Source organism: Scyliorhinus torazame, chromosome 16 (assembly GCF_047496885.1).
Source record: "Scyliorhinus torazame isolate Kashiwa2021f chromosome 16, sScyTor2.1, whole genome shotgun sequence".
Lineage (NCBI taxonomy): Eukaryota > Metazoa > Chordata > Chondrichthyes > Carcharhiniformes > Scyliorhinidae > Scyliorhinus > Scyliorhinus torazame.
Window position 1 is genome coordinate 194463293 of NC_092722.1, and position 23067 is coordinate 194486359.

At 54.9% G+C, this 23067-nt stretch overlaps 1 protein-coding gene across 1 annotated transcript in view; it reads left to right on the forward strand.

The window, feature by feature from the left end:
* Nucleotides 1–16787, forward strand: part of LOC140392322 (uncharacterized) — a 45190-nt gene extending 28403 nt beyond the window's left edge. The window contains exons 4-5 of the mRNA XM_072477637.1: nt 8788–8960; nt 16658–16787. Coding sequence (XP_072333738.1) covers nt 8788–8960; nt 16658–16787 — 303 coding nt within the window. The remainder of the gene's footprint in view (nt 1–8787; nt 8961–16657) is intronic.
* The last annotated feature ends 6280 nt before the right edge of the window (nt 16788–23067 follow it).

The following is a 23067-nucleotide window of genomic DNA, read 5'->3' on the forward strand; positions in this document are numbered from 1 at the left end:
GGGTCAGTACTGAGGGAGCGCCGCACTGTCAGAGAGTCAGTACTGAGGGAGTGCCGCACTGTCTGAGGGTCAGTACTGAGGGAGTGCCGCACTGTCAGAGGGTCAGTACTGAGGGAGTGCCGCAGTGTCAGTGGGTCAGTGATGCACTGTCAGAGGGTCAGTACTGAGGGAGTGCCGCACTGTCAGAGGGTCAGTACTGAGGGAGTGCCGCAGTGTCAGAGGGTCAGCACTGAGGGAGTGCTGCACTGTCAGAGGGTCAGTACTGAGGGAGTGCTGCACTGTCAGAGGGTCAGCACTGAGGGAGTGCTGCACTGTCAGAGGGTCAGTACTGAGTGAGCGCTGCACTGTCAGAGGGTCAGCACTGAGGGAGTGCTGCACTGTCAGAGAGTCAGTACTGAGGGAGCACTGCACTGTCAGAGGGTCAGTACTGAGGGAGTGCTGCACTGTCAGAGGGTCAGTACTGAGGGAGTGCTGCACTGTCAGAGAGTCAGTACTGAGGAAGTGCTGCACTGTCAGAGGGTCAGGACTGAGGGAGTGCTGCACTGTCAGAGGGTCGGTACTGAGGGAGTGCCGCACTGTCAGAGGTTCAGTACTGAGGGAGTGCTGCACTGTCAGAGAGTCAGTACTGAGGGAGTGCTGCACTGTCAGAGGGTCAGGACTGAGGGAGTGCTGCACTGTCAGAGGGTCGGTACTTAGGGAGTGCTGCACTGTCAGAGGGTCAGTACTGAGGGAGTGCTGCACTGTCAGAGATTCAGTACTGAGGGAGTGCTGCACTGTCAGAGGGTCAGTACTGAGGGAGTGCCGCACTGTCAGAGGTTCAGTACTGAGGGAGTGCTGCACTGTCAGAGGGTCAGTACTGAGTGAGCGCTGCACTGTCAGAGGGTCAGCACTGAGGGAGTGCTGCACTGTCAGAGAGTCAGTACTGAGGAAGTGCTGCACTGTCAGAGGGTCAGGACTGAGGGAGTGCTGCACTGTCAGAGGGTCAGTACTGAGGGAGTGCCGCACTGTCAGAGGTTCAGTACTGAGGGAGTGCTGCACTGTCAGAGGGTCAGTACTGAGGGAGCACTGCACTGTCAGAGGGTCAGTACTGAGGGAGTGCTGCACTGTCAGAGAGTCAGTACTGAGGAAGTGCTGCACTGTCAGAGGGTCAGGACTGAGGGAGTGCTGCACTGTCAGAGGGTCGGTACTGAGGGAGTGCCGCACTGTCAGAGGTTCAGTACTGAGGGAGTGCTGCACTGTCAGAGAGTCAGTACTGAGGGAGTGCTGCACTGTCAGAGGGTCAGGACTGAGGGAGTGCTGCACTGTCAGAGGGTCGGTACTTAGGGAGTGCTGCACTGTCAGAGGGTCAGTACTGAGGGAGTACTGTACTGTCAGAGGTTCAGTACTGAGGGAGTGCTGCACTGTCAGAGGGTCAGTACTGAGGGAGTGCTGCACTGTCAGAGGGTCAGTACTGAGGGAGTGCTGCACTGTCAGAGGGTCAGTACTGAGGGAGTACGGCACTGTCAGAGGGTCAGTACTGAGGGAGTGCTGCACTGTCAGAGGGTCAGTACTGAGGGAGTGCCGCACTGTCTGAGGGTCAGTACTGAGGCAGTGCCGCACTGTCAGAGGGTCAGTGCTGAGGGAGTGCTGCACTGTCAGAGGGTCAGTACTGAGGGAGTGCCGCACTGTCTGAGGGTCAGTACTGAGGGAGTGCCGCACTGTCTGAGGGTCAGTACTGAGGCAGTGCCGCACTGTCAGAGGGCCAGTACTGAGGGAGTGCTGCACTGTCAGAGGGTCAGTACTGAGGGAGTGCTGCACTGTCAGAGGGTCAGTACTGAGGGAGCGCCGCACTGTCAGAGGGTCAGTACTGAGGGAGTGCCGCACTGTCTGAGGGTCAGTACTGAGGGAGTGCCGCACTGTCAGAGGGTCAGTACTGAGGGAGTGCCACAGTGTCAGAGAGTCAGTACTGAGGGAGTGCCGCAGTGTCAGAGGGTCAGTACTGAGGGAGTGCTGTACTGTCTGAGGGTCAGTACTGAGGGAGTGCCGCACTGTCAGAGGGTCAGTACTGAGGGAGTGCCGCAGTGTCAGAGAGTCAGTACTGAGGGAGTGCCGCAGTGTCAGAGGGTCAGTACTGAGGGAGTGCTGCACTGTCAGAGGGTCAGTACTGAGGGAGTGCTGCACTGTCAGAGGGTCAGTACTGAGGGAGTGCTGCACTGCCAGAGGGTCAGTACTGAGGGAGCGCCGCACTGTCAGAGGGTCAGTACTGAGGGAGTGCCGCACTGTCTGAGGGTCAGTACTGAGGGAGTGCCGCAGTGTCAGAGGGTCAGTGCTGAGGGAGTGCTGCACTGTCAGAGGGTCAGTACTGAGGGAGTGCTGCCCTGTCAGAGGGTCAGTGCTGAGGGAGTGCTGCACTGTCAGAGCGTCAGTACTGAGGGAGTGCCGCAGTGTCTGAGGGTCAGCACTGAGGGAGTGCTGCACTGTCAGAGGGTCAGTACTGAGGGAGTGCTGCACTGTCAGAGGGTCAGCACTGAGGGAGTGCTGCACTGTCAGAGGGTCAATACTGAGGGAGTGCCGCACTGTCAGAGGGTCTGTACTGAGTGAGCGCTGCACTGTCAGAGGGTCAGCACTGAGGGAGTGCTGCACTGTCGGAGGGTCAGTACTGAGGGAGTGCTGCACTGTCAGAGGGTCAGTACTGAGGGAGTGCTGCACTGTCAGAGGGTCAGCACTGAGGGAGTGCTGCACTGTCAGAGGGTCAATACTGAGGGAGTGCCGCACTGTCAGAGGGTCTGTACTGAGTGAGCGCTGCACTGTCAGAGGGTCAGCACTGAGGGAGTGCTGCACTGTCAGAGGGTCAGTACTGAGGGAGTGCCGCACTGTCAGAGGGTCAGCACTGAGGGAGTGCTGCACTGTCAGAGGGTCAGTACTGAGGGAGTGCTGCACTGCCAGAGGGTCAGTACTGAGGGAGCGCCGCACTGTCAGAGGGTCAGTACTGAGGGAGTGCCGCACTGTCTGAGGGTCAGTACTGAGGGAGTGCCGCACTGTCAGAGGGTCAGTACTGAGGGAGTGCCGCAGTGTCAGAGGGTCAGTACTGAGGGAGTGCTGCACTGTCAGAGGGTCAGTACTGAGGGAGTGCTGCACTGTCACAGGGTCAGTACTGAGGGAGCGCCGCACTGTCAGAGGGTCAGTGCTGAGGGAGTGCTGCCCTGTCAGAGGGTCAGTGCTGAGAGAGTGCTGCCCTGTCAGAGGGTCAGTGCTGAGGGAGTGCCGCACTGTCGGAGGGTCAGTACTGAGGGAGTGCCGCAGTGTCTGAGGGTCAGCACTGAGGGAGTGCTGCACTGTCAGAGGGTCAGTACTGAGAGAGTGCCGCACTGTCAGAGGGTCAGTACTGAGGGAGTGCTGCACTGTCAGAGGGTCAGCACTGAGGGAGTGCTGCACTGTCAGAGGGTCAGTACTGAGGGAGTGCCGCAGTGTCTGAGGGTCAGCACTGAGGGAGTGCTGCACTGTCAGAGGGTCAGTGCTGAGGGAGTGCTGCCCTGTCAGAGGGTCAGTGCTGAGGGAGTGCTGCACTGTCAGAGGGTCAGTACTGAGGGAGTGCCGCAGTGTCAGAGGGTCAGTGATGCACTGTCGGAGGGTCAGTACTGAGGGAGTGCCGCAGTGTCTGAGGGTCAGCACTGAGGGAGTGCTGCACTGTCAGAGGGTCAGTACTGAGGGAGTGCTGCACTGTCAGAGGGTCAGCACTGAGGGAGTGCTGCACTGTCAGAGGGTCAATACTGAGGGAGTGCCGCACTGTCAGAGGGTCTGTACTGAGTGAGCGCTGCACTGTCAGAGGGTCAGCACTGAGGGAGTGCTGCACTGTCAGAGGGTCAGTACTGAGGGAGTGCCGCACTGTCAGAGGGTCAGTACTGAGTGAGCGCTGCACTGTCAGAGGGTCAGCACTGAGGGAGTGCTGCACTGTCAGAGGGTCAGTACTGAGGGAGTGCTGCACTGTTAGAGGGTCAGTACTGAGGGAGTGCTGCACTGTCAGAGAGTCAGTACTGAGGGAGCGCTGCACTGTCAGAGGGTCAGCACTGAGGGAGTGCTGCACTGTCAGAGGGTCAGTACTGAGGGAGTGCCGCACTGTCAGAGGGTCAGCACTGAGGGAGTGCTGCACTGTCAGAGGGTCAGTACTGAGGGAGTGCCGCACTGTCAGAGGGTCAGTACTGAGGGAGTGCCGCAGTGTCAGAGGGTCAGTACTGAGGGAGTGCTGCACTGTCAGAGGGTCAGTACTGAGGGAGTGCTGCACTGTCAGAGGGTCAGTACTGAGGGAGCGCCGCACTGTCAGAGGGTCAGTGCTGAGGGAGTGCTGCCCTGTCAGAGGGTCAGTGCTGAGGGAGTGCTGCCCTGTCAGAGGGTCAGTGCTGAGAGAGTGCTGCCCTGTCAGAGGGTCAGTGCTGAGGGAGTGCCGCACTGTCGGAGGGTCAGTACTGAGGGAGTGCCGCAGTGTCAGAGGGTCAGTGATGCACTGTCGGAGGGTCAGTACTGAGGGAGTGCCGCAGTGTCTGAGGGTCAGCACTGAGGGAGTGCTGCACTGTCAGAGGGTCAGTACTGAGGGAGTGCTGCACTGTCAGAGGGTCAGCACTGAGGGAGTGCTGCACTGTCAGAGGGTCAATACTGAGGGAGTGCCGCACTGTCAGAGGGTCTGTACTGAGTGAGCGCTGCACTGTCAGAGGGTCAGCACTGAGGGAGTGCTGCACTGTCAGAGGGTCAGTACTGAGGGAGTGCCGCACTGTCAGAGGGTCAGTACTGAGTGAGAGCTGCACTGTCAGAGGGTCAGCACTGAGGGAGTGCCGCAGTGTCTGAGGGTCAGCACTGAGGGAGTGCTGCACTGTCAGAGGGTCTGTAGTGAGAGAGTGCCGCACTGTCAGAGGGTCAGTACTGAGGGAGTGCTGCACTGTCAGAGGGTCAGCACTGAGGGAGTGCTGCACTGTCAGAGGGTCAGTACTGAGGGAGTGCCGCAGTGTCTGAGGGTCAGCACTGAGGGAGTGCTGCACTGTCAGAGGGTCAGTGCTGAGGGAGTGCTGCCCTGTCAGAGGGTCAGTGCTGAGGGAGTGCTGCACTGTCAGAGGGTCAGTACTGAGGGAGTGCCGCAGTGTCAGAGGGTCAGTGATGCACTGTCGGAGGGTCAGTACTGAGGGAGTGCCGCAGTGTCTGAGGGTCAGCACTGAGGGAGTGCTGCACTGTCAGAGGGTCAGTACTGAGGGAGTGCTGCACTGTCAGAGGGTCAGCACTGAGGGAGTGCTGCACTGTCAGAGGGTCAATACTGAGGGAGTGCCGCACTGTCAGAGGGTCTGTACTGAGTGAGCGCTGCACTGTCAGAGGGTCAGCACTGAGGGAGTGCTGCACTGTCAGAGGGTCAGTACTGAGGGAGTGCCGCACTGTCAGAGGGTCAGTACTGAGTGAGCGCTGCACTGTCAGAGGGTCAGCACTGAGGGAGTGCTGCACTGTCAGAGGGTCAGTACTGAGGGAGTGCTGCACTGTCAGAGAGTCAGTACTGAGGGAGTGCTGCACTGTCAGAGAGTCAGTACTGAGGGAGCGCTGCACTGTCAGAGGGTCAGTACTGAGGGAGTGCTGCACTGTCAGAGCGTCAGTACTGAGGGAGTGCTGCACTGTCAGAGAGTCAGTACTGAGGGAGTGCTGCACTGTCAGAGGGTCAGTACTGAGGGAGTACTGCACTGTCAGAGGGTCGGTACTGAGGGAGTGCTGCACTGTCAGAGGGTCAGTACTGAGGGAGTGCTGCACTGTCAGAGGGTCAGTACTGAGGGAGTGCTGCACTGTCAGAGGGTCAGTACTGAGGGAGTGCTGCACTGTCAGAGGGTCAGTACTGAGGGAGTGCTGCACTGTCAGAGGGTCAGTACTGAGGGAGTGCTGCACTGTCAGAGGGTCAGTACTGAGGGAGTCCAGCACTTCAGATAGTCAGTACTGAGGGAGTGCTGCACTGTCAGAGGGTCAGTACTGAGGGAGACCTGCACTATCAGAGTGTCAGTATTGAGGGAGTGCCACACTCTCAGAGGGTCAGTACTGAGGGAGTGCTGCACTGTCAGAGGGTCAGTACTGAGGGAGTGCTGCACTGTCAGAGGGTCAGTACTGAGGGAGTGCTGCACTGTCAGAGGGTCAGTACTGAGGGAGTGCTGCACTGTCAGAGGGTCAGTACTGAGGGAGTGCTGCACTGGCAGAGGGTCAGTACTGAGGGAGTGCTGCACTGTCAGAGGCTCAGTACTGAGTGAGGGAGTTCTGCACTGTCAGAGGGTCAGTACTGAGGGAGCACCGAACTGTCAGAGGGTCGGTACTGAGGGAGTGCTGCACTGTCAGAGGGTCAGTCCTGAGGGAGTGCTGCACTGTCAGAGGGTCAGTACTGAGGGAGTGCTGCACTGTCAGAGGGTCAGTACTGAGGGAGTGCTGCACTGTCAGAGGGTCAGTCCTGAGGGAGTGCTGCACTGTCAGAGGGTCAGTACTGAGGGAGTGCTGCACTGTCAGAGGGTCAGTCCTGAGGGAGTGCTGCACTGTCAGAGGGTCAGTACTGAGGGAGTGCTGCACTATCAGAGTGTCAGTATTGAGGGAGTGCCACACTGTCAGAGGGTCAGTACTGAGGGAGTGCTGCACTGTCAGAGGCTCAGTACTGAGGGAGTGCTGCACTGGCAGAGGGTCAGTACTGAGGGTGTGCTGCACTGTCAGAGGCTCAGTACTGAGTGAGGGAGTTCTGCACTGTCAGAGGCTCAGTACTGAGGGAGTGCTGCACTGTCAGAGTGTCAGTATTGAGGGAGTGCCACACTGTCAGAGTGTCAGTATTGAGGGAGTGCCACACTGTCAGAGGGTCAGTACTGAGGGAGTGCTGCACTGTCAGAGGCTCAGTACTGAGGGAGTGCTGCACTGTCAGAGGGTCAGTACTGAGGGTGTGCTGCACTGTCAGAGGCTCAGTACTGAGTGAGGGAGTTCTGCACTGTCAGAGGCTCAGTACTGAGGGAGTGCTGCACTATCAGAGTGTCAGTATTGAGGGAGTGCCGCACTGTCAGAGGGTCAGTATTGAGGGAGTGCCACACTGTCAGAGGGTCAGTACTGAGGGAGTGCTGCACTGTCAGAGGCTCAGTACTGAGGGAGTGCTGCACTGTCAGAGGGTCAGTACTGAGGGTGTGCTGCACTGTCAGAGGCTCAGTACTGAGTGAGGGAGTTCTGCACTGTCAGAGGCTCAGTACTGAGGGAGTGCTGCACTGTCAGAGGGTCTGTACTGAGGGTGTGCTGCATTGTCAGAGGCTCAGTACTGAGTGAGGGAGTTCTGCACTGTCAGAGGCTCAGTACTGAGTGAGGGAGTTCTGCACTGTCAGAGGGTCAGTACTGAGGGAGTGCTGCACTGTCAGAGGGTCAGGACTGAGGGAGTGCTGCACTGTCAGAGGGTCAGTATTGAGGGAGTGCCACACTGTCAGAGGGTCAGTACTGAGGGAGTGCTGCACTGTCAGAGGCTCAGTACTGAGGGAGTGCTGCACTGTCAGAGGGTCAGTACTGAGGGAGTGCTGCACTGTCAGAGGGACAGTACTGAAGGTGTGCTGCACTGTCAGAGGCTCAGTACTGAGTGAGGGAGTTCTGCACTGTCAGAGGCTCAGTACTGAGGGAGTGCTGCACTGTCAGAGGGTCAGTACTGAGGGTGTGCTGCACTGTCAGAGGCTCAGTACTGAGTGAGGGAGTTCTGCACTGTCAGAGGCTCAGTACTGAGGGAGTGCTGCACTGTGAGATGCCATCTTTCAGATCAGATGTGAAGGATCCGTCTGCTCTCCCAAGTGGACGTAAAAGATCACACGGCCAATATTCGACGAAGAGCAGGAGAGTTCACGCCATTATCCTGGCCAATATTTATCCCTCAACCAGCATCACTAACACTGCTGGGTCAGCTTCACATTACTGTTGTGGAATCTTGCTGTGCACAGATTGATTGCTGCACTTCATCAGCTGCGGGGTGCTTTGGGACACCGAGGGAGCTATCCAACGGCCATGCTGGGCTTGAAAAGCAGCGCGAAAGGGCGGCATGTGGCGCAGTGGTTAGCACTGGGACTGCGGCGCCGAGGTCCCAGGTTCGATCCCGGCTCTGGGTCACTGTCCGTGTGGAGTTTGCGCATTCTCCCCGTGTTTGCGTGTGTTTCACCCCCACAACCCAAAGATGTGCAGGGTAGGTGGATTGGCCACGCTGAATTGCCCCTTAATGGGAAGGAAGTAATTGGGTACTCTAAATTTATTCAAAAAAGGAAAGCAGTGCACCGTGGCCGTTAGAAGCCGGAGGCCCTGCTTCCCACATCTACCCGGCTCGCAATGCCGCGTGAGATCCAGCGCGATCTTGTGGGACGTTGTGATGTTAATCCCACCCATTGTGGGCGGGTTCCCTTTTTGGCAATTCTGCATATTAAAGTGAGCGCAGTGAGGGGGACCCCATCATTGGGGGCTGCGGGTGGGAGGGGGGGGTGGGGGTTGGAGGTCCCAGAGATCAGGACGTCCCTCTCGCTACGCTGAGGAATTCCGGTGCGAGGAGCTCCTCAGCGTTGAAACGTGTGTGCAGCCGCTGAGGCCCCTGTCTAATCCGAGTGGCGTTTGATAGCGTTGTAACACCTGGAAACAGGTGGCTGACCGCGCCCGCAATGGCACTTTCTTCCCATTTAGCTAAATCGTGCCGCTTTCGGCTGTGAATATGCAAATTTCTTCAACCTTCTCCACTGCTGAATTGGCCCCATTAGAATTGAGGTTGAGTGGTTGGGTTATAATCTGAACTTCATTATTCTTTCCTGTCAGCGAGATGGAGCCAGGTTAGCATTGAGTCGAGCTGAACACGGATACATCAGTTACTACCGGCCCTGTGTGGAGTTCCATTGTGTCCAACAGCTGGGGGATAACTGGTTCCGGGTGAGGGACAAAACAACAGGACAACTTGTGCTGATGAAAAAGGTCTGTTATTTTTCTTCAAAGTAAATTTCTCCAGCTCCTCCCTCTGCTCGGCTGGGTCAGTGAGATAAAGAGTTGGTAACGAGTGGTTTGTGGGAATGAAGCAAACCGTTTCGCCCTGGTGGACTGGGAGGTCCCAGCTTCGATTTCTGCTCGGTGCTGAGCTAATAGACTCATCCAGGAGAGCTTAGAACAGCCAACTAACAGAGCAAAACTGGAAAGAGTGAGAAAGTGCACATGTGTGTGCATGTGTACGTGTGTGTATGTACACATGCATCTGTTCATACGTGTATACATGCGTGTGTAAATGTATGCATTTTTGTGTGTGTATATTTAGGGCAGCACGGTAGCATTGTGGATAGCACAATTGTTTCACAGCTCCAGGGTCGCAGGTTCGATTCCGGCTTGGGTCTCTGCCTGTGCGGAGTCTGCACATCCTCCCCGTGTGTGCGTGGGTTTCCTCCGGGTGCTCCGGTTTCCTCCCACAGTCCAAAGATGTGCAGGTTAGGTGAATTGGCCATGATAAATTGCCCTTAGTACTGGGTTATGGGGATAGGGTGGAGGTGTTGATCTTGGGTAGGGTGCTCTTTCCAAGAGCCGGTGCAGACTCGATGGGCCGAATGGCCTCCTTCTGCACTGTAAATTCTATGACTATTTGTAACTTTGTGTGCAAATGTGATTTCTTTTGTATTGGCATATGTGTGTACATGAGCGTACAAAGATGTGTGTGCGTTCACGTGTAAATGTGTGCATTTATGTGCGTAAGGGGACAATGGAGTTTGCTGAATCCCAGAATCGCTGGATTGCTCCTAATTCCATGCACCATCCAGAGTAGAAATAGGAAACTCAGGATGATCAATGCGTGGCTTGAGGCAAGGGGTTCAGATTCACTCGGCATTGGGCCCAGTCCTGGGGCAGGAGGAACCTACTTGAAAGGAACGGGTTGCACCTCAATACTAATAATAATCTTTATTAGTGTCACAAGTAGGCTTACATTAACACTGCAGTGAAGTTACTGTGAAAATCCCCCAGTCGCCACACTCCGGCACCTGTTCAGGTACACTGAGGGAGAATTCAGAATGTCCAACCTCACCCCCCCCACCTTCCCAAGTGATGACATCCCGTTATGGGATTGCTGTAGTCTCCCCTTTTTCAGGCCTTTCCGCGCCTCTTTCAGGCCTCCCCCATCCAGGACCCCCACCTTCACCCCCCCACCTTCAGAGGCCCCGCCTTGCACCCCACCATCTTTCATACTGCCCCTCCACCCTGTTTTCATGGGCATGGCCCACCCCTCAAGCAGGCCTTGGCCCTCCCACCCTGGCACTGCCACCCTCGCACCCCAGCAGCGCCCCTGCCGGCTTTGCATCGCCAACCAGGCACCTTGGTAGTGACAGAGTGGCAGTGCCAAGGTGTTCAAGGGGTGGGCCAGAGGGCCACTCTACCCTATCCCCGACCACCCAGGGGCCTCCAATGTCCTGGGGGACCCCCGGGTGCCGTTAGGCCTGGTCCACGTTTATGTGGGCCAGTACTGACCGGCGCCCGGCTAGAGTCTCCCTGGGGAGGCCGGTAGATTCCAGGGCCCTGGTAGATCCCTGGTCAGCACGCCGGATCAGGCTTTAACCCTACTTGGATTTCCGAGGCTTGGATCCTGATCGCAGGATCTGGGTAGATCTCGGGAAGCTCTTTGGAGACTCGCCCTGGCATCTACGGACCCCGTCACGCTCCCGCTCGGGAGCAATGCGGCCGACAGATCGCGCACCCTCTGTCTTACGGTGTTACGAGAGAAAGAACCATTTTAGATTGGATCAGACTGAGAAAGGCCATGGGGAAATGAAAATACATGATTACAAAGCATGGACGCAAAGGTACAACGTTTGGTGAATAAGGTTGAAGAACTACAAACACAAACAGCCAGGTGAAAAATTGATGTAATGACAAGAACAGAAACAGGCTTAAAAATAGTGAGAACTGTTGGAAATAATGTTCAGAAAGGAGGGAGGGAAGGGAGGTGGGAGGAAAGGGAGAGAGGTGAGTGACTGAACTGAATAGGGGACACATTGCAACGTTGGAAAGAGGGGGTGGTCCGTGAGGGGCAGGGTCAGAAACCATTTGGTTAGAGTTGAGCAGCAAGAAAACTGTTAACATGTTACTAAACCGAGAGAGAGAGAGAGAGAGATGGAGGAACAAATCTGCAGGGAAATGAGATCTGCAAGAACTGTAGAGTGGTGATACCGGGGAACGTTAATTATCCAAATACCATTTTCATTAACGTTAGAGTAAAGGGAAAGGGGGGGGAGGAATTTCTAAAATATGTTCAGTAGCACTTTTGTGATCAGCATATTCTTGCCCCAACTCAAAATGGGACATTGCTGGACCTGGCACAGGGAAATGGGGCATTGCTGGACCTGGCACAGGGAAATGGGGCATTGCTGGACCTGGCACAGGGAAATGGGGCATTGCTGGACCTGGCACAGGGTAATGGGACATTGCTGGACCTGGCACAGGGAAATGGGACATTGCTGGACCTGGCACAGGGAAATGGGGCATTGGACCTGGCACAGGGAAATGGGGCATTGGACCTGGCACAGGGAAATGGGGCATTGCTGGACCTGGCACAGGGAAATGGGACATTGCTGGACCTGGCACAGGGAAATGGGGCATTGCTGGACCTGGCACAGGGTAATGGGGCATTGCTGGACCTGGCACAGGGAAATGGGGCATTGCTGGACCTGGCACAGGGAAATGGGACATTGCTGGACCTGGCACAGGGAAATGGGGCATTGGACCTGGCACAGGGAAATGGGGCATTGCTGGACCTGGCACATGGAAATGGGGCATTGCTGGACCTGGCACAGGGAAATGGGACATTGCTGGACCTGGCACAGGGAAATGGGGCATTGCTGGACCTGGCACAGGGGAATGGGGCATTGCTGGACCTGGCACAGGGAAATGGGGCATTGCTGGACCTGGCACAGGGAAATGGGGCATTGCTGGACCTGGCACAGGGAAATGGGACATTGCTGGACCTGGCCCAGGGAAATGGGGCATTGCTGGACCTGGCACAGGGAAATGGGGCATTGGACCTGGCACAGGGAAATGGAGCATTGCTGGACCTGGCACAGGGTAATGGGGCATTGCTGGACCTGGCACAGGGTAATGGGGCATTGCTGGACCTGGCACAGGGAAATGGGGCATTGCTGGACCTGGCACAGGGAAATGGGACATTGCTGGACCTGGCACAGGGAAATGGGGCATTGCTGGACCTGGCACAGGGAAATGGGGCATTGCTGGACCTGGCCCAGGGAAATGGGACATTGCTGGACCTGGCACAGGGAAATGGGGCATTGGACCTGGCACAGGGAAATGGAGCATTGCTGGACCTGGCACAGGGTAATGGGGCATTGCTGGACCTGGCACAGGGTAATGGGGCATTGCTGGACCTGGCACAGGGAAATGGGGCATTGCTGGACCTGGCACAGGGAAATGGGACATTGCTGGACCTGGCACAGGGAAATGGGGCATTGCTGGACCTGGCACAGGGAAATGGGGCATTGCTGGACCTGGCCCAGGGAAATGGGACATTGCTGGACCTGGCACAGGGAAATGGGGCATTGCTGGACCTGGCACAGGGAAATGGGGCATTGCTGGACCTGGCACAGGGAAATGGGACATTGGACCTGGCACAGGGAAATGGGGCATTGGACCTGGCACAGGGAAATGGAGCATTGCTGGACCTGGCACAGGGAAATGGGGCATTGCTGGACCTGGCACAGGGAAATGGGGCATTGGACCTGGCACAGGGAAATGGGACATTGCTGGACCTGGCACAGGGTAATGGGGCATTGCTGGACCTGGCACAGGGAAATGGGACATTGCTGGACCTGGACAGGGAAATGGGGCATTGGACCTGGCACAGGGAAATGGGACATTGTTGGACCTGGCACAGGGTAATGGGGCATTGCTGGACCTGGCACAGGGAAATGGGACATTGCTGGACCTGGCACAGGGAAATGGGGCATTGCTGGACCTGGCACAGGGAAATGGGGCATTGCTGGACCTGGCACAGGGAAATGGGACATTGCTGGACCTGGCACAGGGAAATGGGGCATTGCTGGACCTGGCACAGGGAAATGGGGCATTGCTGGACCTGGCACAGGGAAATGGGGCATTGCTGGACCTGGCCCAGGGAAATGGGGCATTGCTGGACCTGGCACAGGGAAATGGGACATTGCTGGACCTGGCACAGGGTAATGGGGCATTGCTGGACCTGGCACAGGGAAATGGGGCATTGCTGGACCTGGCACAGGGAAATGGGGCATTGGACCTGGCACAGGGAAATGGAGCATTGCTGGACCTGGCACAGGGTAATGGGGCATTGCTGGACCTGGCACAGGGTAATGGGGCATTGCTGGACCTGGCACAGGGAAATGGGGCATTGCTGGACCTGGCACAGGGAAATGGGGCATTGCTGGACCTGGCACAGGGAAATGGGGCATTGCTGGACCTGGCACAGGGAAATGGGACATTGCTGGATCTGGCACAGGGTAATGGGGCATTGGACCTGGCCCAGGGAAATGGGGCATTGCTGGACCTGGCACAGGGAAATGGGACATTGCTGGACCTGGCACAGGGTATTGGGGCATTGGACCTGGCACAGGGAAATGGGGCATTGCTGGACCTGACTCAGGGAAATGGTGCATTGGGCCTGGCACAGGATAATGGGGCATTGCTGGGCCAGGCACAGGGAAATGGGGCATTGCTGGACCTGACACAGGGTAATGGGGCATTGGACCTGGCCCAGGGAAATGGGGCATTGGACCTGGCACAGGGAAATGGGGCATTGCTGGACCTGGCACAGGGAAATGGGACATTGCTGGACCTGGCACAGGGAAATGGGACATTGGACCTGGCACAGGGAAATGGGGGCATTGCTGGACCTGGCACAGGGAAATGGAGCATTGCTGGACCTGGCACAGGGAAATGGGGCATTGCTGGACCTGGCACAGGGAAATGGGGCATTGGACCTGGCACAGGGAAATGGGGCATTGGACCTGGCACACGGAAATGGGGGCATTGCTGGACCTGGCACAGGGAAATGTGGCATTGCTGGACCTGGCACAGGGAAATGGTGCATTGGACCTGGCACAGGGAAATGGGGCATTGGACCTGGCACAGGGAAATGGGGCATTGCTGGACCTGGCACAGGGAAATGGGGCATTGCTGGACCTGGCACAGGGTAATGGGGCATTGCTGGACCTGGCCCAGGGAAATGGGGCATTGGACCTGGCACAGGGAAATGGGGCATTGCTGGACCTGGCACAGGGAAATGGGGCATTGCTGGACCTGGCACAGGGAAATGGGGCATTGGACCTGGCACAGGGAAATGGAGCATTGCTGGACCTGGCACAGGGTAATGGGGCATTGCTGGACCTGGCACAGGGAAATGGGGCATTGCTGGACCTGGCACAGGGAAATGGGGCATTGGACCTGGCACAGGGAAATGGAGCATTGCTGGACCTGGCATAGGGTAATGGGGCATTGCTGGACCTGGCACAGGGAAATGGGACATTTCTGGACCTGGCACAGGGAAATGGGGCATTGCTGGACCTGGCACAGGGAAATGGGACATTGCTGGACCTGGCACAGGGTATTGGGGCATTGGACCTGGCACAGGGAAATGGGGCATTGCTGGACCTGACACAGGGTAATGGGGCATTGCTGGGCCAGGCACAGGGAAATGGCGCATTGCTGGACCTGACACAGGGTAATGGGGCATTGGACCTGGCCCAGGGAAATGGGGCATTGGACCTGGCACAGAGAAATGGGGCATTGCTGGACCTGGCACAGGGAAATGGGGCATTGGACCTGGCACAGGGAAATGGGGCATTGGACCTGGCACAGGGAAATGGTGCATTGGACCTGGCACAGGGAAATGGGACATTGCTGGACCTGGCCCAGGGAAATGGGGCATTGGACCTGGCACAGGGAAATGGGGCATTGCTGGACCTGGCACAGGGAAAGGAGGCGGGGCCAAGTGGACCAGCTGACATTTGAGTAAAAACTATCTTTGTATCAGAAAGTTTAAATTAGTTATGGACAGGAGCAAGGAATAATCTGACACAAAGTTTCTGTAGTTTTGGAAAAGAGACATGCTGTTGAAGCTTTTTATCCTACACTCATCAAAACAGACCCGAGAAACCAAATTTCAATGGTCGGCAACAATTTATACTGCTTGGGTGTGCTGATTTGTAGAACAAAGAACAATGCAGCACAGGAACAGGCCCTTCGGCCCTCCAAGCCTGTACCGGTCATGATACCAACCTTGGCCAAAACCCTCAGCACTTCCTAGTGCCGTGTCCCTCTCTCCCCATCCTATCCATGTGTTTGTCGAGATGCCTTTTGAACACCGTTAATGTATCTGCTTCCACAACCTCCCCTGGGAACGCTTTCCAGGCACTCACCACCCTCTGTGTAAAAAAACCTGCCTCGCACATCTCTACACTTTTCCCCACAGACCGTAAACCTATGACCCCTGCTGACTGACCCCTCCACCCTGGGAAAAAGTGCCTGCCCATCCACTCTACCCATGCCCCTCATCATCTTGTGGGCCTAATAGGCCTTGTAGGCAAGCTGATTCTGATTGGTCAGCGCGTTGCCAAGGAAAATGTACCAGGAAACTGTGCTCCATGCTTTTTAGTTCAAAAAAGGCACAATGCCTGGACAGGTTCCTTTTGCTTGCTAAGGACAGGTCCCTGTATTTAAGTAGATGTAGCTTCTAGCACGAGTAGGTGAATGATATTGCGAGCCCAACCAATAATCTTAAATCAGTCGTTAGTGTAATTTTTAGCACACTTGGGATTGTTCAGCAATCACAGAATCACATCTGACATTAGACATTATGTGATGAATTTTTGCAAGGACGGGACGGTTGAACATGGTTAGCAGTCTGCCTATTGGGACGTGCTGTTTGATACAATCTGCCAGTCATTGGGACTTATGGATTAAGCACCTTGCATTGCACCAGCACTGAAATTCATATTCCACAGTGCTGATTTCTGTGGTCCTCTCCAGAGTCAGGACGAGGTTGCCAAGGCAAAAAGACATTCTCTTCTCACAATCAATGATCTCAAAGGGAATTGGAGGGCCATCTGAAGGAATTAACCAGCAGAGCTGTGGGGATCGAGCCAGCGAGTAGGTTACTCCATGGAGAACTGGCACACACTCGATGGGCCGAATGGGCCTCTGTGCTGTAAATGACTCTGGTGCGTTGTCTATTACCTGCTGTATCCAGCCTGACGTGCTGATCGGGTGGGGTGGTGGGAGTGTAGGTGGTTGAATGGACAGGTCCTCTTCCCAACAGGAGTCAGATGCTTCCCGAAGGGACAGAGAAACACTGACAGAAAATAAAACAAACTCCGAACTGTTCAAAAAGCATTCATTGCTGATAAAGCCTACCTTGTTCTCCAAACATTGAATTCATACATCTTGATTTAGCCACAGCCTCCAGTAATTCCTTAACCAGGATTAATTAGAACCCAGGTTTTTATCCATACACCACCCGGTAAAGTGGGATCTCGATACACCAACAAGCTTGTCTCTTGCTCTAGTTAGAGACCTATATTTTTTCACCAGTATTAATGGTGATCATTAGCATGTAAACTGGCTGTCACACTCTGCTCACGATATTGGGCTCATTCTTCTTGTGTTCATTTGGGGACAGAAGCTGTAGCAATGCAGAGAATGGGAAAGTGGCAGATATTGATCATTCTGTTCCACCAGCATTTGGGCTGTTTGCAAAGCTAATCGTCATTACAGAGCATTCAGAGGATTACAGGAGGAAGAGACTGTAATGCAAATGGCATTTCCAGAATACTAGCTTGGTGACACCGAGACAGTGAGAAGCTATCAGGTGGGGCGATTTTTGACTTTATCATCAGCTGTGATATAATACTGGGATACAGTATTAATGGGGACAGGTTTGTCACTGTATAACATTGGGATATAGTACAGGTAGGGACTGATCTGTCACTGTATAACACTGGGTACAGTACTGGTGGGGACGGGTCTGTCACTGTATAACACTGGGGTACAGTACTGGTGGGGACGGGTCTGTCACTGTATAACATTGGGATATAGTACAGGTGGGGACTGATCTGTCACTGTATAACACTGGGATGCAGTACTGGTGGGGACGGGTCTGTCACTGTATAACACTGGGATACAGTACTGGTGGGGACGGGTCTGTCACTGTATAACATTGGGATATAGTACAGGTGGGGACTGATCTGTCACTGTATAACACTGGGTACAGTACTGGTGGGGACGGGTCTGTCACTGTATAACACTGGGATACAGTACTGGTGGGGACGGGTCTGTCAGTGTATAACACTGGGGTACAGTACTGGTGGGGACGGGTCTGTCACTGTATAACACTGGGATACAGTACTGGTGGGGACGGGTCTGTCAGTGTATAACAATGGGATACAGTATTAATGGGGACGGGTCTGTCACTGTATAACACTGGGATACAGTACTGGTGGGGGCGGGTCTGTCAGTGTATAACAATGGGATACAGTATTAATGGGGACGGGTCTGTCACTGTATAACATTGGGATACAGTACAGGTAGGGACGGGTCTGTCACTGTATAACACTGGGATACAGTACTGGTGGGGACGGGTCTGTCGCTGTATAACACTGGGATACAGTACTGGTGGGGACGGGTCTGTCAGTGTATAACACTGGGGTACAGTACTGGTGGGGACAGGTCTGTCACTGCATAACACGGGGGTACAGTACCGGTGGGGACGGGTCTGTCAATGTATAACACTGGGGTACAGTACTGCTGGGGACAGGTTTGTCACTGTATAACACTGGGGTACAGTACTGGTGGGGACGGGTCTGTCACTGTATAACACTGGGGTACAGTACCGGTGGGGACGGGTCTGTCACTGTATAACACTGGGATACAGTACTGGTGGGGACGGGTCTGTCACTGTATAACACTGGGGTACAGTATTGGTGGGGACTGGTCTGTCACTGTATAACACTGGGGTACAGTACTGGTGGGGACGGGACTGTCACTGTATAACACTGTGGTACAGTACTGGTGGGGACGGGTCTGTCACTGTATAACACTGGGGTACAGTACTGGTGGGGACAGGTCTGTCACTGTATAACACTGGGGTACAGCACTGGTGGGGATGGGTCTGGCACTGTATAGCACTGGGGTACAGTACTGGTGGGGACGGGTCTGTCACTGTGTAACACGGGTACAGTACTGGTGGGGACGGGTCTGTCAGTGTGTGACACTGGGGTACAGTACTCGTGGGGACGAGTCTGTCACTGTATAACACTGGGGTACAGTACTGGTGGGGACGGGTCTGTCACTGTATAACACTGGGGTACAGTACTGGTGGGGACGGGTCTGGCACTGTATAACACTGGGATACAGTACTAGTGGGGACGGGTCTGTCACTGTATAACACTCGGGTACAGTACTGGTGGAGACGGGTCTGTCACTCTATAACACTGGGGTACAGTACTGGTGGGGATGGGTCTGTCACTGTATAACACTGGGGTACAGTACTCGTGGGGATGGGTCTGTCACTGTATAACACTGGGGTACAGTACTGGTGGGGATGGGTCTGTCACTGTATTACACTGGGGTACAGTAATGGTGGGGACGGGTCTGTCACTGTATAACACTGGGGTACAGTACTCGTGGGGATGGGTCTGTCAGTGTATAACACTGGGGTACAGTAATGGTGGGGACGGGTCTGTCACTGTATAACACTGGGGTACAGTACTCGTGGGGATGGGTCTGTCACTGTATAACACTGGGGTACAGTACTGGTGGGGTCAGGTTTGTCACTGTATAACACTGGGGTACAGTACTGGTGGGGATGGGTCTGTCACTGTATAACACTGGGGTACAGTACTGGTGGGGATGGATCTGTCACTGTATTACACTGGGGTACAGTACTGGTGGGGACGGGTCTGTCACTGTATAACACTGGGGTACAGTACTGGTGGGGACGGGTCTGTCACTGTATAACACTGGGGTACAGTACTGGTGGGGTCAGGTTTGTCACTGTATAACACTGGGGTACAGTACTGGTGGGGATGGGTCTGTCACTGTATAACACTGGGGTACAGTACTGGTGGGGATGGGTCTGTCACTGTATAACACTGGATACAGTACTGGTGGGGATGGGTCTGTCACTGTATAACACTGGGGTACAGTACTGGTGGGGATAGGTCTGTCAAGTTTAACACTGGGGTACAGTACTAGTCGGAACGGGTCTGTCACTGTATAACACTGGGGTACAGTACTGGTGGGGAAGGCTCTGTCACTGTATAACACTGGGGTACAGTACTGGTGGAGATGGGTCTGTCACTCGATAACACTGGGGTACAGTGCTGGTGGGGACGGGTCTGTCACTGTATAACACTGGGGTACAGTACTGGTGGGAACGGATCTGTCACTGTATAGCACTGGGGTACAGTACTGGTGGGGATGGGTCTGTCACTGTATAACACTGGGGTACAGTACTGGTGGGGATGGGTCTGTCACTGTATAACACTGGGGTACAGTACTGGTGGGGACTGGCCTGTCACTGTATAACACTGGGGTACTGTACTGGTGGAGACGGGTCTGTCACTGTATAACACTGGGGTACAGTACTGGTGGAGACGGGTCTGTCACTGTATAGCACTTGGGTACTGTACTGGTGGGGACTGGTCTGTCACTGCATAACACTGGGGTACAGTACTGGTGGGGTCAGGTTTGTCACTGTATAACACTGGGGTACAGTACTGGTGGGGACGGGTCTGTCACTATATAACACTGGGGTACAGTACTGGTGGAGACGGGTCTGTCACTGTATAACACTGGGGTACAGTACTGGTGGGGTCAGGTTTGTCACTGTATAACACTGGGGTACAGTACTGGTGGGGATGGGTCTGTCACTGTATAACACTGGGGTACAGTACTGGTGGGGATGGGTCTGTCACTGTATAACACTGGATACAGTACTGGTGGGGATGGGTCTGTCACTGTATAACACTGGGGTACAGTACTGGTGGGGATGGGTCTGTCAAGTTTAACACTGGGGTACAGTACTAGTCGGAACGGGTCTGTCACTGTATAACACTGGGGTACAGTACTGGTGGGGAAGGCTCTGTCACTGTATAACACTGGGGTACAGTACTGGTGGGGAAGGCTCTGTCACTGTATAACACTGGGGTACAGTACTGGTGGAGATGGGTCTGTCACTCTATAACACTGGGGTACAGTGCTGGTGGGGACGGGTCTGTCACTGTATAACACTGGGGTACAGTACTGGTGGGAACGGATCTGTCACTGTATAGCACTGGGGTACAGTACTGGTGGGGACTGGTCTGTCACTGTATAGCACTGGGGTACAGTACTGGTGGGGATGGGTCTGTCACTGTATAACACTGGGGTACAGTACTGGTGGGGATGGGTCTGTCACTGTATAACACTGGGGTACAGCACTGGTGGGGACTGGTCTGTCACTGTATAACACTGGGGTACTGTACTGGTGGAGACGGGTCTGTCACTGTATAACACTGGGGTACAGTACTGGTGGAGACGGGTCTGTCACTGTATAGCACTGGGGTACTGTACTGGTGGGGACTGGTCTGTCACTGTATAACACTGGGGTACAGTACTGGTGGGGACGGGTCTGTCACTATATAACACTGGGGTACAGTACTGGTGGAGACGGGTCTGTCACTGTATAACACTGGGGTACAGTACTGGTGGGGACGGGTCTGTCACTGTATAACACTGGGGTACAGTACTGGTGGGGACGGGTCTGTCACTGTGTAACTCTAGGGTACAGTACTGGTGGGGACGGATCTGTCACTGTACAACACTGGGGTACAGTACTGGTGGGGACAGGTCTGTCACTGTATAACACTGGGGTACAGTACTGGTGGGGACGGGTCTATCACTGTATAACACTGGGGTACAGTACTGGTGGGGAAGGCTCTGTCACTGTATAACACTGGGGTACAGTACTGGTGGGTAAGGCTCTGTCACTGTATAACACTGGGGTACAGTACTGGTGGGGAAGGCTCTGTCACTGTATAACACTGGGGTACAGTACTGGTGGGTAAGGCTCTGTCACTGTATAACACTGGGGTACAGTACTGGTGGAGACGGGTCTGTCACTGTATAACACTGGGGTACAGCACTGGTGGGGACGGGACTGTCACTGTATAATACTGGGGTACAGTACTGGTGGGGATGGGTCTGTTACTGTATAGCACTGGGGTACAGTACTGGTGGGGATGGGTCTGTCACTGTATAACACTGGTGTACAGTACTGGTGGGGACGGGTCTGTCACTGTATAACACTGGGGTACAGTACTCGTGGGGATGGGTCTGTCACTGTATAACACTGGGGTACAGTACTGGTGGGGATGGGTCTGTCACTGTATTACACTGGGATACAGTACTGGTGGGGACGGGTCTGTCACTGTATAACACTGGGGTACAGTACTCGTGGGGATGGGTCTGTCAGTGTATAACACTGGGGTACACTACTGGTGGGGACGGGTCTGTCACTGTATAACACTGGGCTACAGTACTGGTGGGGACGGGTCTGTCACTGTATAACACTGGGGTACAGTACTGGTGGGGACGGGTCTGTCACTGTATAACACTGGGGTACAGTACTGGTGGGGTCAGGTTTGTCACTGTGTAACACTGGGGTACAGTACTGGTGGGGATGGGTCTGTCACTGTATAACACTGGGGTACAGTACTGGTGGGGACGGGTCTGTCACTGTATAACACTGGATACAGTACTGGTGGGGATGGGTCTGTCACTGTATAACACTGGGGTACAGTACTGGTGGGGATGGGTCTGTCAAGTTTAACACTGGGGTACAGTACTAGTCGGAACGGGTCTGTCACTGTATAACACTGGGGTACAGTACTGGTGGGGAAGGCTCTGTCACTGTATAACACTGGGGTACAGTACTGGTGGGAACGGATCGGTCACTGTATAGCACTGGGGTACAGTACTGGTGGGGACTGGTCTGTCACTGTATAGCACTGGGGTACAGTACTGGTGGGGATGGGTCTGTCACTGTATAACACTGGGGTACAGTACTGGTGGGGATGGGTCTGTCACTGTATAACACTGGGGTACAGTACTGGTGGGGACTGGTCTGTCACTGTATAACACTGGGGTACTGTACTGGTGGAGACGGGTCTGTCACTGTATAACACTGGGGTACAGTACTGGTGGGGACGGGTCTGTCACTGTATAACACTGGGGTACAGTACTGGTGGGGAAGGCTCTGTCACTGTATAACACTGGGGTACAGTACTGGTGGAGACGGGTCTGTCACTGTATAACACTGGGGTACAGCACTGGTGGGGACGGGACTGTCATGGTATAACACTGGTGTACAGTACTGGTGGGGACGGGTCTGTCACTGTATAACACTGGGTACAGCACTGGTGGGGACGGGACTGTCACTGTATAACACTGTGGTACAGTACTGGTGGGGACGGGTCTGTCACTGTATAACACTGTGGTACAGTACTTGTGGGGACGGGTCTGTCACTGTATAACACTGGGGTACAGTACTGGTGGGGACGGGTCTGTCACTGTATAACACTGGGGTACAGTACTGGTGGGGACTGGTCTGTCACTGTATAACACTGGGGTACAGTACTGGTGGGGACGGGTCTGTCACTGTATAACACTGGGGTACAGTACTGGTGGGGATGGGTCTGTCACTGTATAACACTGGGGTACAGTACTGGTGGGGACGCGTCTGTCACTGTATAACACTGGGATACAGCACTGGTGGGGACGGGTCTGTCACTGTATAACACTGGGGTACAGTACTGGTGCGGACGGGTCTGTCACTGTATAACACTGGGGTACAGTACTGGTGGGGACGGGTCTGTCACTGTATAACACTGGGGTACAGTACTGGTGGGGACGGGTCTGTCACTGTATAACACTGGGGTACAGTACTGGTGGGGATGGGTCTGTCACTATAACACTGGGGTACAGTACTGGTGGGGATGGGTCTGTCACTGTATAACACTGGGGTACAGTACTGGTGGGGATGGGTCTGTC